We start from the raw sequence: 18,410 nt of genomic DNA on the forward strand, positions 1-18,410 counted from the left end.
CCTCTCCTTCTGTCATTCCTTTCGTTCCCTTTCCGCCACCACAGCAAGGAAAATACCTCAATTTATACAGTCACAATCACTACAGCAGCTGTAGGCAGCAGTCTACCCATTAGGCTGTAGTAAAAGGCCTGGGATAGAGGTTACCTACCTATACTTTACTATGTAATCTCTTCAACAAGTAAACATTTAGAAACAAAAACTGTGGATTCAAGCAAATCATTGTCAGTGCTTTAAAAAACACAGAGCAGGACTACATATCTTACAACATTCTAAACTTAGCAAAAAAATAAACGTCCTCTCACTGTCAACTGCGTTTATTTTCAGCAAACTTAACATGTGTAAATATTTGTATGAACATAAGATTCAACAACTGAGACATAAACTGAACAAGTTCCACAGACATGTGACTAACAGAAATGGAATAATGTGTCTCTGAACAAGGGGGGGGGGTCAAAAGTAACAGTCAGTATCTGGTGTGGCCACCAGCTGCATTAAGTGCTGCCAGTGCATCTCCTCCTCATGGACTGCACCAGATTTGCCAGTTCTTGCTGCGAGATGTTACACCACTCTTCCACCAAGGCACCTGCAAGTTCCCGGACATTTCTGGGGGGAATGGCCCGAGCCCTCACCCTCCGATCCAACAGGTCCCCGACGTGCTCAATGCAATTGAGATCCGGGCTCTTCGCTGGCCATGGCAGAACACTGACATTCCTGTCTTGCAGGAAATCACGCACAGAATGAGCAGTATGGCTGGTGGCATTGTCATGCTGGAGGGTCATGTCAGGATGAGCCTGCAGGAAGTGTACCACATGAGGGAGGAGGATGTCTTCCCTGTAACGCACAGCAATGAGATTGCCTGCAATGACATCAAGCGCAGTCCGATGATGCTGTGACACACTGCCCCAGACCATGACGGACCTCTCCATCTCCAAATTGATCCCGCTCCAGAGTACATGCCTCGGTGTAATGCTCATTCCTTCAACAATAAACGCGAATCCGACCATCACCCCTGGTGAGACAAAACCGCAACTCGTCAGTGAAGAGCACTTTTTGCCAGTCCTGTCTGGTCCAGCGACGGTGGGTTTGTGCCCATAGGCGACGTTGTTGCAGGTGATGTCTGGTGAGGACCTACAAGCTCTCAGTCCAGCCTCTCTCAGCCTATTGCGGACAGTCTGAGCACTGATTGAGGGATTGTGCGTTCCTCGTGTAACTTGGGCAGTTGTTGTTGCCATCCTGTACCTGTCCCGCAGGTGTGATGTTCGCATGTACCGATTCTGTGCAGGTGTTGTTACACGTGGTCTGCCACTGCTAGGATGATCAGCTGTCCGTCTTGTCTCCCTGTAGCGCTGTCTTAGGCGTCTCACAGTACGGACATTGCAATTTATTGCCCTGACCACATCTGCAGTCCTCATGCCTCTTTGCAGCATGCCTAAGGCACATTCACGCACATGTGCAGGGACCCTGGGCATCTTTCTCTTGGTGTTTTTCAGAGTCAGTAGAAAGGCCTCTTTAGTGTCTTAAGATTTCATAGCCGTGACCTTCATTTCCTACCGTCTGTAAGCTGTTAGTATCTTAACGACCGTTCCACAGGTGCATGTTCATGAATTGTTTTTGGTTCATTAAACAAGCTTGGGAAACATTGTTTAAACCCTTTACAATGAAGATCTGTGAAGTTATTTAGATTTTTACTAATTATCTTTGAAAGACAGGGTCCTGAAAAAGGGCTGTTTCTTTTTTTGCTGAGTTTATTGTTGTTGAAATTAATTGACCATAGAAATGCAACATTCCACAGTACTGTACACACCACTAAACCCTAAGCAAGTTACAACAAGTTGATAGTGTGTTTTTATGGTTTGACATACTATGCAATTGCTGTTGAATAGAAAAAATATCACTTTCAAATCTACCATTTTGACATGCCATTATAAGGTATGTAAGTATGATCTTAATTTGAGCCAGTTTGCTATGGCAGGAAAATAATCCTGCAGCAAAAGGAAATGTGAATTATTATGTGGAGTATAATTAATGGACATTTTTGTAGGGGTTAATCAAGTCAAACATTTCAAAGTGTACATTTTATTTTTTATCTCAAATACACTACAAGTTGTACATTTCCTGCATTGCAGGAAAGTTCTGCTACAGGGTGATCAATTTAAGATCCTACATCTGTACATGTTTGACAGTTGGGACGGTGATACTGCCCTTTCATTACCTGGGTGTGGAGGCTGGATTATCAAGACTAGTCTGCCTAGTGACATCCAGCTATTTACACTCACACACACACACGCTCGCTCGCTCGCTTACTCACTCACTCACTCACTCACTCACTCACTCACTCACTCACACAATTATGGGTTGTGTGGTTACTCCACCTAGGACTCTATTCAATCTGTATCGTAGAAGTTCAGCATTACAGCGTGATTGAAATTTAAAGGCAATGTTCCCATGTTAGTGGAGACTGCACTCACGGTAAACACTGCATATGTCGGCTCAATCGCTTCAGCAATCCAGATTGAACAGAGCCACTAACGTGACTACACCTGTTTAGCCTGTCCTGGTTTGGAATGTGATCAAACACACACATCATCCTCCCTCCCTACCTCTCCCAACCTCCCTCTATCTACCTCCCTACCTCTCCCTACCTCCCTCTATCTAACTCCCTACCTCTCCCTACATCCCTCTATCCAGCTCCCTACCTCTCCCTACCTCCCTCTATCTACCTCCCTACCTCCCTCTATCCAGCTCCCTACCTCTCCCTACCTCCCTCTATCTACCTCTCCCTATCTCCCTCTATCTACCTCCCTACCTCTCCCTACCTCGCTCTATCTACCTCCCTACCTCCCTCTATCTACCTCCCTACCTCTCCCTACCTCCCTCTATCTACCTCCCTACCTCTCCCTACCTCCCTCTATCTACCTTCCTACCTCTCCCTACCTCTCCCTACCTCCCTCTATCTACCTCCCTACCTCTCCCTACCTCCCTCTATCGACCTCCCTACCTCTCCCTACCTCCCTCTATCTACCTCCCTACCTCTCCCTACCTCCCTACCTCTCCCTACCTCTATCTACCTCCCTACCTCTCCCGACCTCCCTCTATCTACCTCCCTACCTCTCCCTATCTACCTCCCTCTATCTACCTCCCTACCTCTCCCTACCTCCCTCTATCTACCTCCCTACCTCTATCTACCTCCCTACCTCCCTCTATCTGCCTCCCTACCTCTCCCTACCTCCCTCTATCTACCTCCCTACCTCTCCCTATCTACCTCCCTACCTCTCCCTACCTCCCTCTATCTACCTCCCTACCTCTCCCTACCTCCCTCTCTCCCTCTCTCTCTCTCCCTCCCTACCTCTCTCTACCTCCTTACCTCTATCTCCCTCCCTTGCTCTCTCTCCCTCCACCCCCCATTGTCCTTCCAACAGGACAATGAACCTAAACACACAGCCAAGACAACGCAGGAGTGGCTTCGGGACAAGTCTCTGAATGTCCTTGAGTGGCCCAACCAGAGCCCGGACTTGAACCCGATTGAACATCTCTGGAGAGACCTGAAAATATCTGTGCAGCAACACTCCCCATCCAACCTGACCGAGTTTGAGAGGATCTACAGAGAAGAATGGGAGAAACTTCCCAAATACAGGTGTACCAAGCTTGTAGTATCATACCCAAGAGTAAAGGGTCTGAATACTTATGTAAACATGATATTTCATTGTTGATTTTTTTTATAAATTTGCTCAAATGTTTTTGCTTTTGACCCCTTTACGGGGTATTGTGTGTAGATTGATGAGGCTGTAATGTAACAAAATGTGGAAAAGGTGAAGGGGTCTGAATACTTTCCGAATGCACTGTATACATATATATACACACACACACACACACACACACACACACACACACACACACACACACACACACACTCACACACACACACACACACACACACACACACACACACACACTGCAACCGCTCAACTGAAGGCACTCTGTCTCTTTTTCAATCACACATGTTCAACAGTGATGCAACAGGGAACTGTCCGACTCTGAACACTATGAAGGAGCGATATATTCAGCACTGAAGCTCTTACTATGCATAGATGTGACATCATGTGAAAGTGCCACACACAAACACACATCCCACTCTACAGAACGTATCTTATCGATGTCCTTTAGGAACATTTTTAGCCAGCCAGTTTCTTATCCTCAGGCTGAAATCATCCGTTCGTAAAAGTTGTCACAACCTTCACAAAGCTTTATAATAAGTACTGCAAATCAGCCAGGAAGTGTGTTATTATGAAGGTGAAACCATCAGTTTAAACTGTCAGAGAGAGGCAGAGCAGATCACCACCCCCCCCCCCCCCCCCCCCCCCCCCCCCCCCACACACACACACGTACACACACACACATACACTGGGTGGGTAAAGATAAGACAAACAACCACCGGTATAAACCAGAACATATGACATTTTCAAAACTGTATTGTTTGACTGCATTTTCATGCAGTTCTATATGGAAGGCCTAATGTAAAAAATGACAAAATGCACATCAGGTCATCCCTATCAAAATAGTTAATTTGGACTGGACACTAGAAAAGTCCAGAAAAATCTTTTTAATCATGTTCATGTTCTTGGTATCTCATGTGAGCTGCAATGCAATTCAATGTTCTGTATTGTTAGCTGCTAAAGTGCACCAGTGTAAAAGGCCCTTAGTTGACTCTAAAATCTGTTTTTCTATTCCCATTTGAAGAGAAACAAGTTATTATTGTGTTTGATAATATTACAGATTCTCTCAGGGCCCCAAGTCTGGGAACCACTGTTCTACTAACCTTCTCTCTCTGCTTGGTTCCTCTCTCTGACTCAGCTTCCTGCATTGCAGCCTGCCTCGGCCTCACAGCCTGCCTTGGTTGGCCTCACACTGTCTGTCACACCACTATCTGTCTCACTACTCTCTGTAAAGCAGTTTTAAAAATAGATTTTTTATATACATGACAATAATATTAAATTGTCTTTATATTTAAATTGTCTTTGTATTTCACTCAATTTGAAGTCCCACTGGCTGTCCCAACACATAATGACATGAAAGTGCATTCTAACAGTGTAAAAGGCCTTTGTTGACTCTAAAATGTTGTTTTCTATACCCATTTGATGAGAAACAAGTTATTCATATTTTTGATAAGATTGAAGATTCTCTCAGGGGACCCTATTTCCATTTCAGGGGACCTCACAAGGATCCCCAACCCCAAGTCTGGGAGCCACTGTACTACTAACCTCTTTGATTGGTTTCTCTCTCTTTATAAAGCAAAGTTATTTTGTTATGAGAACTTATAGTAGCCTATCTTTTGTTAAGATTATAGCTAGTTTAATTAATTTCAGTCAACTGCTCCTGCTGAGGTCAGGCTCCGTTTAACTTCAGCTTCTAACTCCATCCTTCTAGCCAGCAAGTTAGCATGCGAACATAACGAGCATACCTGAATCAAAAAAATGCATGAAATGTATTTATTTACTACTGTAAGTCACTCTGGATAAGAGTGTCTGCTAAATGACTAAAATGTAAATGTAAATGTAAAATGTCAGTGAAGACACTTTCCAGTTGGTCAGCGCATGCTCGGAGTACACATCCTGGTAATCCGTCTGGCCCTGCGGCCTTGTGAATGTTGACCTGTTTAAAGGTCTTACTCACATTGGAACAGCTGATGCTCTCATGCATGCTTCAGTGTTGCTTCAAAGCAAGCATAGAAGTAATTCAGCTCATCTGGTAGGCTCGTGTCACTGGGCAGCTCGCGGCTGTGCTTCCCTTTGTAGTCTGTAATAGTTTGCAAGTCCTGCCACATTCGAAGAGCGTCGGAGCCGATGTAGTACGATTCAATCTTAGTCCTGTATTGACGCTTTGCCTGTTTGATGGTTCGTCGGAGAGCATATAGGGATTTCTTATAAGCTTCCGGGTTAGAGTCCCGCTCCTTGAAAGCGGCAGCTCTAGCCTTTAGCTCAGTGCAGATGTTGCCTGTAATCCATGGCTTCTGGTTGGGGTATGTACTTAGTCACTGTGGGGACGACGTCATCTATGCACTTATTGATAAAGCCAGTGACTGATGTGGTGTACTCCTCAATGCCATCGGAAGAATCCCAGAACATATTACAGTCTGTGCTAGCAAAAAAGTCCTGCAGCTTAGCATCTGCGTCATCTGACCACTTCTTTATTGACCGAGTCACTGGTGCTTCCTGCTTTAATTTTTGCTTGTAAGCAGGAATCAGGAGGATATGGTCAGATTTGCCAAACGGAGGGCGAGGGAGAGTTTTGTAGGCGTCTCTGTGTGTGGAGTAAAGGTGGTCTAGAGTGTTTTTTCCCTCTCGTTGCACATTTAACACGCTGATAGAAATTAGGTAAAATGGATTTAAGTTTCCCTGCATTAAAGTCTCCGGCTACTAGGAGCGCCGCCTCTGGGTGAGCGTTTTCCTGTTTGCTTATGGCCTTATACAGCTCATTGAGTGCGGTCTTAGGGCCAGCATTGGTTTGTGGTGGTAAATAGACAGCTACGCAGAATACAGATGAAAACTCTCTTGGTAAATAGTGCGGTCTACAGCTTATCATGAGATACTCTACCTCAGGCGAGCATTATAATAGCCTAATATTTGTTGAAGCGTAGATACGGTGCATTCAGAAGATAATCAGACCTCTTGACTTTTTCCACATTTTGTTACATTACAGCCTTGTTCTAAAATGTATTAAATAGTTTTTTTCCTCATCAATCTACACACAATTCCCTATAATGACAAAGCCTAAACTGTTTTTTAGAAATGTTTGCAAATCTATTAAAAATAAAAAACTGAAATATCCCAGACCCTTTACTCAGGACTCTGTTGAAGCACCTTTGGCAGCGATTACAGCCTCGAGTCTTCTTGGGTATGACGCTACAAGCTTGGCACACCTGTATTTGGGGAGTTTCTCCCATTCTTCTCTACAGATCCTCTCAAGCTCTGTCAGGTTGGATGGGAGCGTTTTTCAGGTCTCTCCAGAGATGTTTGATCGGGTTCAAGTCCGGGCTCTGGCTGAGCCACTCAAGGACATTCAGAGACTTGTCCCGAAGCCACTCCTCTGTTCTCTTGGCTGTGTGCTTAAGGTCATTGTCCTGTTGGAAGGTGAACCTTTTTCTCCAGTCTGAGGTCCTGAGCGCTCTGGAGCAGGTTTTCATCAAGGATCTCTCTGTACTTTGCTCAGTTCATCTTACCCTCGATCCTGAGGGGTCTGAATACTTTACGAATGCACTGTAAATCCTTTAGGCCTACAGAATTATCCTCTACAGCCTGAGATTGGTTTGGATGCTTATTTGATAGAACAGTCATCCACACCACGGCTGTCTAGTCCTACAGTCCGGCGAGTTATTAAAAGATTCATAATAGAAGAAAGAACTTATCCTGATATTTCTTATACCTATCCATGCCGTACACAATCAATAAATCGGCAGCCTTTCAACAATATTTTCTGAGGATAAGCTATCAGTCTACCGCACACGTAGGTCATTTATTTTCATTAAAGACGATCAGAAAGAATCTGTCGTTAACTCTGCATTTATGTATTATTTATTTTGAACGAAAGCCACGAAATTAGCACATAAATTAGTCACTCATCTTTATGCTGACAAATATCACAGTTGACTTGAGTCGTTTAACATTAGTTAACAAAATGTTATTTTAAACAAAGAAAATACCCAATTTAAATAGCAAAATTGGCAACTAAATAGGCCACAGCTAAATTAATAAATTAGATAGCCTGAATAAACTACTAAATGTAATAAATAAAACAATTAAATATAATAGCTCAGGTCTTCAAAATATAGGCAACCTTTTTCCCCTCTGTATCCACAATGTGCATAAATTAAGAAAAATACAAACGATTTGCCGGTCGGTTTTTCCTCCCTGTACTTCTTCCATTCAGTTTCTTCTTCACATCAGCAAAGAATGACTCAATGTTTCAGAAACTCACTTTATATACAGTAGACTAGGGGCTCACTCTTTTCCGCTGTATCCTTCTCCTCTCCCACAACAAGTAGCCTATTTTTTTCAGTGGCTCGTTTTCATAAAGGGAATATGCTGTTTGTCACAAAATGTTCTTGACACATTCGATGAAAGGTCCTGACTCCTGACAGTCATTTAAGATAATACAATGTAAATGTGTGACATTTGCGTTTGTGTTGTTTAGAAACTTTTCAAATATAATTTCAGATCCGGCCTGTATTTCACATATTTTCACATAGATCCAAGGCTGTGGCCACTGAGCGGGATCCGACCCGGGAACAGACCCAGGATCCAAGGGTTGTGGGATCCGATCTCGGGTAATCGGGTTCTGATAGATCCGTGAAGACCTGTACAGATCCTTCACCACAGCCCTGTCCAACACAACCAGACTGATTCCTCCATATCCCTGTGCACTTCTGAGGTGGTGTGCGTGCACAAAGTGAGCTGTGTAACATCTGTATATTGTTCTTCATAGTTAGTTGTGAAACTACTGCCAATTGTATGTCGCGTCTGTGTTTACTTTGTTACGTAATATGTGCAGGTAGCATATGCAGTACATTTATACAGTCCTTCCTCTGTTAATAGCTTTGTTGCCCTATGTGAGCTATTAGTTGTTGTATTGGGTAACAACACTTTATTTGGATAGTCCATCCATGGATGCTCTAAAGACTACAGTTCAACTAACTATCTACTAAACCTAACATGCTGACCAAACCCTCACGCGCAAGTTGATTTTGTTCAAAACAAACTCTGAACCAATTATATTAATTTGGGGACAGGTCAAAAAGCATTAAACATTTATTTATGCTGTTGATAGCTAATTTGACCTGGGATATAAACATTGGGTTGTTATTTTACCTGAACTGCACAAGGTCCTCTACTCCGCCAATTAATCCACAGATCTCTCCTCCTTCCTTAAGGCTTCTTTTTCTTCTTTGGACTTTATATGGCGGTTGGCAACCAACTTTACAGTGCATTACCACAAAGATGATCTGAGTGTGGACCTCAGTTCATCTTTCAATCACCCACGTGGGTATATGCTCCTAAAAACCAATGAGGAGATGGGAGAGGCAGGACTTGCAGCGTGTTGAGCGTCACTAATAGAACCAAGTTCTATTTTTGCGCCTGGCCACGCAGACACTCGCTGACGCCCGCGAGCAGTGTGAGTGCAATGACTGAATAACAGGTATCTGTAAATTTACACAACGCGAGCTGTGTTGTTAGCATGTAATCCTAACCTTAACCCTTACTCTAAACCTAACCCTAACCTTAACTCTAACTCTAAACCTAACCCTAACCTTACAGAGATGGCCGCCTCACTTCGTGTTCTTAGGAAACTATGCAGTATTTTTTTTTTATGTATTATTTCTTACATTGTTACCCCAGGAAATCTTAAGTCTTATTACATCCAGCCGGGAAGAACTACTGGATATAAGAGCAACGTCAACTTACCAACATTACGACCAGGAATATGACTTTCCCGAAGCGGATCCTCTGTTTGGCCCACCACCAGGACAATGGATCGGATCCCAGTAGGCGACCCAAAACAACGGCGCCACAGAAGGGGCAGACGGAGCGGTCTTCTGGTCAGGCTCCGTAGACGGGCACATCGCGCACTGCTCCAGAGCATACTACTCGCCAATGTCCAGTCTCTTGACAACAAGGTAGACGAAATACGAGCAAGGGTTGCCTTCCAGAGAGTCATCAGAGATTGTAACATTCTCTGTTTCACGGAAACATGGCTCACACGGGATACGCTATCAGAGTCGGTACAGCCAACTGGTTTCTTCACGTATCGCGCCGACAGAAACAAACATCTATCTGGGAAGAAGAAGGCCGGGGGTGTATGCCTTATGATTAACGAGTCGTGGTGTGATCATAACAACATACAGGAACTCAAGTCCTTTTGTTCACCTGACCTAGAATTCCTTACAATCAAATGCCGACCGCATTATCTACCAAGAGAAATCTCTTCGATCATAATCACAGTCGTGTATATCCCCCCTCAAGCAGACACCTTGACGGCCCTGAAAGAACTTTATTGGTGTCACGTCCTGGCCAGTATAAGGATTAATTGTTATTGTAGTTTGGTCAGGACGTGGCAGAGGGTATTTGGTTTATGTGGTTCGGGGTGGTGGTTTTTCTAAAAAGGGCATTTGATTTATGTATTCCGGGGTTTTTGGGCACTGTTCCTTGTTTATGTAATTCTATGTTTAGTCTAGGTAATCTGTTTCTATGTTGAGTTAATTGGGGTGGACTTCCAATTGAAGGCAGCTGTTTGGTGTTGCCTTTGATTGGAAGTCCTATATTAGTTGGGTGTGTTTGTCTGTGTAATTGTGGGAGATTGTTTCTTGTTTTGCCGAGTGAGCCTTTCAAGACTGTTTCGTTGTTCGTAAGTTCGTTTCGTTTTGTTGTTTTGGTGTTCACTTAGTTTGTAAAAAAATACACAAGATGAGCATCAACATTCCTGCTGCGTTTTGGTCCTCCTTAACCCACGACAACCGTGACAATTGGACTCTATGTAAACTGGAAACCACATATCCTGAGGCTGCATTTATTGTAGCTGGGGATTTTAACAAAGCTAATCTGAAAACTAGGCTCCCTAAATTTTATCAGCATATCGAATGCCCGACCCGGGCTGGAAAAATTCTGGATCATTGTTACTCGAACTTCCGCGACGCATACAAAGCCCTCCCTCGCCCTCCTTTCGGCAAATCTGACCACGACTCCATTTTGTTGCTCCCAGCCTACAGACAGAAACTAAAACAGGAAACGCCCGTGCTCAGGTCTGTTCAACGCTGGTCCGACCAATCTGATTCCACGCTTCAAGATTGCTTCGATCACATGGACTGGGATATGTTCCGCATAGCGTCGCACAATAACATTGATGCATACGCTGATTTGGTGAGCGAGTTTATTAGCAAGTGCATCGGTGATGTTGTACCCACGGCGACAATAAAACCTTCCCAAACCAGAAACCGTAGATTGATGGCAGATTCGCACAAAACTGAAAGTGTGAACCACTGCTTTTAATCAGGGCAAGGATACCGGAAACATGACCGAATATAAACAGTGTAGCTACTCCCTCCGCACGGCAATCAAACAAGCTAAGCGTCAGTATAGAGACAAAGTAGAGTCGCAATTCAACGGCTCAGACACGTGGGGTATCTGGCAGGGTCTACAGTCAATCACGGACTACAAAAATAAAACCAGTCCCGTCGCGGACCTCGATATCTTGCTCCCAGACAAAATAAACAACATTTTTTGAGGACAATACAGTGCTACCGACACGGCCTGCTACCAAAACCTGTGGACTCTCCTTCACCACAGCCAACATGAGTAAAACATTGAAACGTGTTAACCCTCGCAAGGCTGCCAGCCCAGACGGCATCCCTAGCCGCGTCCTCAGAGCATGCGCAGACCAGCTGGCTGGTGTGTTTACGGACATATTCAATCAATCCCTATCCCAGTCCGCTGTTCCCACATGCTTCAAGAGGGCCACCATTGTTCCTGTTCCTAAGAAAGCTAAGGTAACTGAGCTAAATGACTATCGCCCAGTAGCACTCACTTCTGTCATCATGAAGTGTTTTGAGAGACTAGTCAAGGATCACAATGAAATTGCCTTTACACTGCACACTGCCCTAACCCATCTAGACAAGAGGAATACCTATGTAAGAATGCTGTTCATCGACTACAGCTCAGCATTTAACACCATAGTACCCTCCAAACGCGTCATTAAGCTTGAGACCCTGGGTCTCGACCCCACCCTGTGCAACTGTGTCCTGGACTTTCTGACGGGCTGCCCCCAGGCGGTGAGGGTAGGAAACAACATCTCCACCCCGCTGATCCTCAACACTGGGGCCCCACAAGGGTGCGTTCTCAGCCCTCTCCTGTACTCCCTGTTCACCCATGACTGCGTGGCCATGCACGCCTCCAACTCAATCATCAAGTTTGCAGACAACACTACAGTGGTAGGCTTGATTACCAACAACGACGAGACGGCCTACAGGGAGGAGGTGAGGGCCCTCGGAGTGTGGTGTCAGGAAAATAACCTCACACTCAACTTCAACAAAACAAATTAGATGATCGTGGACGTCAGGAAACAGTAGAGGGAGCAGCCCCCTATCCACATCAACAAGACAGTAGCGGAGAAGGTGGAAAGTTTTAAGTTCCTAGGCGTACACATCACGGACAAACTGAAATGGTCCACCCACACAGACAGCGTGGTGAAGAAGGCGCAGCAGCGCCACTTCAACCTCAGGAGGCTGAAGAAATTTGACTTGTCACCAAAAACACTCACAAACTTTTACAGATGCATAATCGAGAGCATCCTGTCGGGCTGTATCACCGCCTGGTATGGCAACTGCTCCGCCCACAACCGCAAGGCTCCCCAGAGGGTAGTGAGGTCTGCACAACGCATCACCGCGGGCAAACTACCTGCCCTCCAGGACACCTACACCACCCGATGTCACAGGAAGGCCAAAAAGATCATCAAGGACAACAACCATCCGAGCCACTGCCTGTTCACCCCGCTATCATCCAGAAGGCGAGGTCAGTACAGGTGCATCAAAGCTGGGACCGAGAGACTGAAAAACAGCTTCTATCTCAAGGCCATCAGACGGTTAAACAGCCATCACTAACATTGAGTGGCTGCTGCCAACATACAGACTCAAATCTCTAGCCACTTTAATAATTAAAAATTGGATGTAATAAATGTATCACTAGCCACTTTAAACAATGCCACTTTATATAATGTTTACATACCCTACATTACTCATCTCATATGTATGTATATACTGTACTCTATACCATCTACTGCATCTTGCCTATGTTGTTCGGCCATCGCTCATCCATATATTTATATGTACATATTCTTATTCATTCCTTTACACTTGTGTGTATAAGATAGTTGTTGTGAAATTGTTAGATTACTTGTTAGATATTACTGCATGGTTGGAACTAGAAGCACAAACATTTCGCTATACTCGCATTAACATCTGCTAACCATGTGTATGTGACCAATAAAATTTGATTTGATTTGATTTAACCATTACTCTAAACCTAACCCTAGCCCTAACCCTTACTCTAACCTTAACCCTAACTCTAAACCTAACCCTAACCTTAAACCTAACTCTAAACCTAACCCTAACCTTAGCCAAGCAGTTGCTTATCAACAGATAGTTTGTTGATAGTATGAACATCTGTAGAGCATCTACAGTACAGATGGAAAATCCGGACTATCCAAATAAAGTGTGACCTTGAATTGTGTACTGTGTATTCATTACCTCTGTTTCTGTCCATTCAGAACCACTACCATTCCACTACAGCCCCATGTACCTGAATTGCCCTGTGTGTGAATAAAGTTCCCGTGTTAACTCTTGGGCTGCCTTATTTCCCCTTTAACTGGGGGTGGTGTCAAATACACTACAAGTCCTCCTGCAACAGGGTGATCAAATTAAGATACTACATCTGTATGGAGTATCCACACACTCTTTACACTTCTTTGTACACTGCAAGAAGTGTTACATTCACAGTGTTAATGTTTTTAACTCGTATTTCCCAGAATGCTATCTTACAGGTTGATTTTTAGAATTTGTTTGTTTCAATATCTGTGTTTTCGCATGTACATTGATTGTTATTGATCTTATGCTATGCAAAGATAAATAACACACTTTTCTAAACAATTTCAATCTGTAAGTGGTTGGATTTACAAATCAAACAGCAAGAGTAAAAATGTACTCTGACGGAGCTGTTAATTCAAAACAATACAGAAAAGTGTGAAATGGCATGGGAGTGAATTAAAAACGACACTGAAAGTGTGAAATGGCATGTAGAGTTAAATTTGATCAACTCCCTGAGAGTACAATGTGATTGGATATTTACTCCATTTAGTGTCATAAATCTAATAATAATCAATCCTATGACCAGAATAGTTTTAACTCAAAATGGGGGTGGGATCATATAAACCCCAAAATGCTGTTGAATTTAAATCCATGTGAGTTGAATGACCTCTTATTGCGATTTTACTATGTGGATTAGGCTGGCTCACACAAAACATTAGGCTCCATGCTGTCATGGGGTCAGAGTGGAGAGCAGAGGACAGAGGAGGGGTAAGGCCCCTTGGCCCCTGGTCTCTTTGGCCCCTGTGGGTGGAGGACAGCCGCAGGGACCCGTGAATCTCTCCTTATGTCACCTCCTTTGTGGAGCACAGTTGTCAAGCACAGTACCCTTTTCTTTCTCATATAGTAGTATATCAATGCAATCTCACCGTTCAGAACATTCTATCCTCTCCAACTGACCCCATCCTTTTCTATCCTCAGCCCTTTACATGCTCTCTCTCCTCCCACTTCATTTCACCACATATTTTGGAGAACCCAGAGCACACACACACACACACACACACACACACACACACACCATAAACTGTCACAGACCAACAGTCTACGCCTCACGTATCCTCTCAGTCAGTCAATAGCATAGCATCACCACAGGCATATGACAACTTAGAGAAGTAGTGACAATAACAAGCTGGCTTTAGACTCTCTGTGGTTTTGGGGTCAGTTGCAGTTAGGTGACTTTCTCAGCATGTACAGTATTCTCTAAAGAAAGGTCAATTGACTTGGTCAATTTTACCTTAAGGTCTGCTTTTAAACTCCTTATAATGGTTATACACAAGTGAATAATAAAACGTTAAAACGTTATGAGGTTTATAAGGAGTTAATAAGCAGCCTTTTCCAGTTTTAGCCTAAAGTTTACTCTATGCCTTAGAGAAAGCCTTACCTGAGTAGATGTTAGTGTGAGAAGTGACATTGGCCTCCTCTTCCTCAGCTCCATACACTTCCTCAGTTTACAGATCTGGTGTCCAGTCCTGCGGTTCAGACAGCAGTTACACTGGCCACAGTTGATATTCCTTAGGCACGGCTCACACCTTCCACACCGACTCCTCTTCTTCCTCTCCCTCCTCTGGATGATCCGTGGGGTTCGAGGCAGAGATATGCCCCCGTCCAGGTGTCCCAGGTCCAGGCTATGGTGTCCAGGGGGGCTAGGTTCCCCATATCCAGTCTCTGATTCAGTGTCGAAGGAGTAGGAGGATTGGGTGCTCTCAGAGCTGCAGGAGAAGGAGAACTTGGAGCTAGAACTCTCCTGGTTAGGGATGGAGGAGGTCTTTGGCACTGAACCCAGATCAGATAGAGAGACAGATGCAATATCTGTGTTTGGTTCAGACCCTGTGTTTGGTTCAGACCTTGTGTCTGTGTTTGGGAGTGATGGCTGTGGCTCATCTTGGTTGTACTTGTTGTGAGTCATTGGACCAGAACCTAGGTCACAATCAGAGACAGATACAATGTCTTTGTCTGGTTCAGACCCAGTGGTGAAGACGTCTTTCTTTGTGTATGGGAGTGATGATGATGATGGTGGTTCTTCTGGGTAGTTGTTGTGGTTGTTTGACAATGGACCCAGGTCAGGTACAGACACAGTGATGGGGACCTCCGCGTTGGTGTACAGGTCTGACGATGATGATGCAGATGATGAAGAAAATGTTGCATTGAGGTGATTGGATGACTCTTTGGTCTCTTCGTCCACTGGTCTGAGAAGTTGTCTAGCCTCTGGAGAGACAGGGCTCTCTAGGCTCTGACCGGGTGCTGGGTTTGCTGGGATTACACACAGGGACTTGTGGGGTTCACTGAGGAAGGCAACTGAGAGACTTAGTGATACTGGGTGCACTGAGGTCGTCTGTGATGTCATATGGAAAGTAGTTGGGACTTTTAAAGATTTATGGATTTCAACAGTTTGGTTAGGTTGGATTAGTTTTGCACCTTGGTTCAGAACCTTAATGTCATGTGACATTGTGGGGTGAGGTGGAGAGGTCGGGTGAGGATGAGGGAGAGGGGGTGACGCCAGGTCTGAGGTAGCTGGTTCAGAGACAGGTGAGGGATGGACAGGTGATTGCATCATCAACACGTCATCCTGCAGAGGTGGCTTTTGGGGCTGAGAGACAGATACACTGGAGCTTGTATCTGGAGGTCTGCTGATAACCTCTCTCTTCTCCAGTCTCTCGTCTTTCTCCTCTCTTTCCTTAGTCTCCTTCCCCTTGGCTATCTCCACTCTCTCCTCCCCCTCTGCTTTCTTCTTTTCTTCATCCGTCTTCTCTCCTTCCTCCATTGCTTCCTCTCCTTCCTTCTCCACTGCTTCCTTTCCTTCCTTCTCCAACCTCTCCCCTCCTCTTTGCTCCTTTGCATGAGTATCTCTCTCTCTCTGCTCCATCTCAATCTGCTCAGCTCCAAGGTTAATCTTGGCTTTGTCTTCACCTTTAGGGACAACTGACACTTCCTGCCTCTCATCACTGGTAGAGTGACCAAGCTCATGGCTCTGGTTGAATTGCCCTGAATTGCCCTCACTAATATTATTGACTAGCTTTTCCTGTTGTTGGTCAACACTGATGGGGTCATTGAGCTCAGAGTGGTTGCCGTCACCACTATGGCTGAAAGGCTTATTGTGTGGGTCAGTACCAACCACGTCACCATTATGGGCAACTAACTCTTCATGTTTGCCATCACTAGCTGAGTCATCAGTCCTCAGGTTAAGAGGTTTGCCCTCACCATCATGGCCGACTCCTGGCTCCAGCTGGTCAATACAGGAAGGGTCATCAAGTTCAGTCCTCAGGTTAAGAGGTTTTCCCTCACATTCATGGCCGACTCCTGGTTCCTGCTGGTCAACACAGGAAGGGTCTTCAAGTTCAGTCCTTAGGTTAAGAGGTTGGCCCTCACTATCATGGCTGACTACCTCTTTCTCTTGGTCAATCACACTAGGGTCTATACTACCAGGGTCAGACTCCTCAGGTCCTTGCTCAATCCCTCTTTCGCTCCATCTCTGACCCCTTGCTCCCCTCACTCCCCTCCCCCTGGCTTTCTTCCCTCCCCTGCAAGGCTTTACCGTCAGGGGAGGAAACTTCTTGGAGCACCCCATGCCCCGTAAGGACATCCTGCGCCCCGGCGGATCCTCTCCCACCCCATGCTGGAGCAGAGGATTACCCCGGCTCCTTAGCCTCACTGATCCTGTTACATGCACAGGGGCATGGTTAACCCTACCAGGGGACCCCCCCGGGACCTGACTGCCAAGCCTGCCAACCCCACTCCTCCCTGGGCTTCTGGCCGGCTGGGCCTGGGTCCTGGTTGTGGATCTTCGGGGTGGTTTTGGTGTTGACTGTGGGCTCTCAAAGGCTTTTCCTCTGGACTTGCTGGAGTTGGAGATCTGCCTCTTGGCGGTGGTGGTGGTTGTTGTTGTGGGTATCACCTTGCAGCCATTCCTTGTCTGTGGTGGGGGTTGTCTCTTAGGGGGTTTGGGAGTAGGAGGCATAGCGGAGGATGTGAGAGGGCAGAGATGGGGCAGTCGGCATGGGAACCAGGTGAATGGTTCTTCTCAGCTGTGCTCCAACTTCAACTTTTTTTTCTCTCTTCCTTAATTTTTTTGAGATTGGATTACTGGCTTACACTGACACGCAAATGCTGAGTTATTTTCCCACCATGTTGAAAAGCTGTGCAAGGATCTGGAGGGAATTGATCAAGAAAATAAAAAATATGTTAAAATAACTGTCTGTTTCTCTATTAGTGCACTATATAACACACCCAAACACATCCCTGTTTGACTGACAACACTAAGGAGAAAACGTTTTTATTTTCCTAACAAAACATGCCTGGTCACACGTTTTTTTGTATGTACTGGGTATAGTGGAACCCAATTGTATAATTTGTAGCAGATGTTTAGAAATCTTGAATTGCATGGTGTTGCATTCGGGCAATGAAGCGTGTGCCTGCAAATAGAACATGTATGAGGTATCAGGTGTAACTATATGGGTTAGTTGTATAGTGTTGAAGATTGTCGAGTTACCAGCCGTCTTTCACTTTCAACTGATCATGTTCAATAAACTCGCCTTGTGAGCCCACTTTAGGCTACTGCAGTTTTCCCTACTGTGTCCCTTTAACGAAAGGAATGGCGCTGGGCCTGCCGTGCCAAACACGGTCCGTATTTGGCTTAGCCGACTAAACAGTTTACAACACACAACACCTTGTCAAAGCAATGATCCGTGAAGTAGAGACATGCTTATTACCATGTAGTTAACAGATTACACAATAACCATTTCCTATAAATAAATGATTCATTGCAATATCAATAATAGATTTGTATTATTAATCAATATGCTAAAATCTCCAAACGCTCCTTCTGCTTCTGGCGGTGGTATTTATTTTATATTTAGGCTAAGCCATTTAACAGTTAAAAGGCAGAAGTGAAGCCCTTTAAAAACTACAGGCTGCCACACAACACCGGACTTGGCTCGCGGCCTACTTTTTACTGCACGAGTTTCGGACGGAAGCGTAATGACAATGTTGTAACCAGCTTGCAACACTTTTT

The 18,410-nt window shown here is 44.9% G+C and overlaps 1 protein-coding gene across 3 annotated transcripts in view; it reads right to left on the minus strand.

The window, feature by feature from the left end:
• The window catches only part of LOC115193563 (methylcytosine dioxygenase tet3), a 116,025-nt gene that overhangs the window by 97,075 nt on the left and 540 nt on the right, over nt 1–18,410 (minus strand). For all 3 annotated transcript variants that reach the window (XM_029752298.1, XM_029752299.1, XM_029752297.1), the window contains exon 2: nt 14,784–17,547. In XM_029752298.1, the coding sequence (XP_029608158.1) occupies nt 14,784–17,357 (2,574 nt within the window). In that variant the 5' untranslated portion in view covers nt 17,358–17,547. The remainder of the gene's footprint in view (nt 1–14,783; nt 17,548–18,410) is intronic.

Source organism: Salmo trutta, chromosome 5, assembly GCF_901001165.1.
Source record: "Salmo trutta chromosome 5, fSalTru1.1, whole genome shotgun sequence".
Lineage (NCBI taxonomy): Eukaryota > Metazoa > Chordata > Actinopteri > Salmoniformes > Salmonidae > Salmo > Salmo trutta.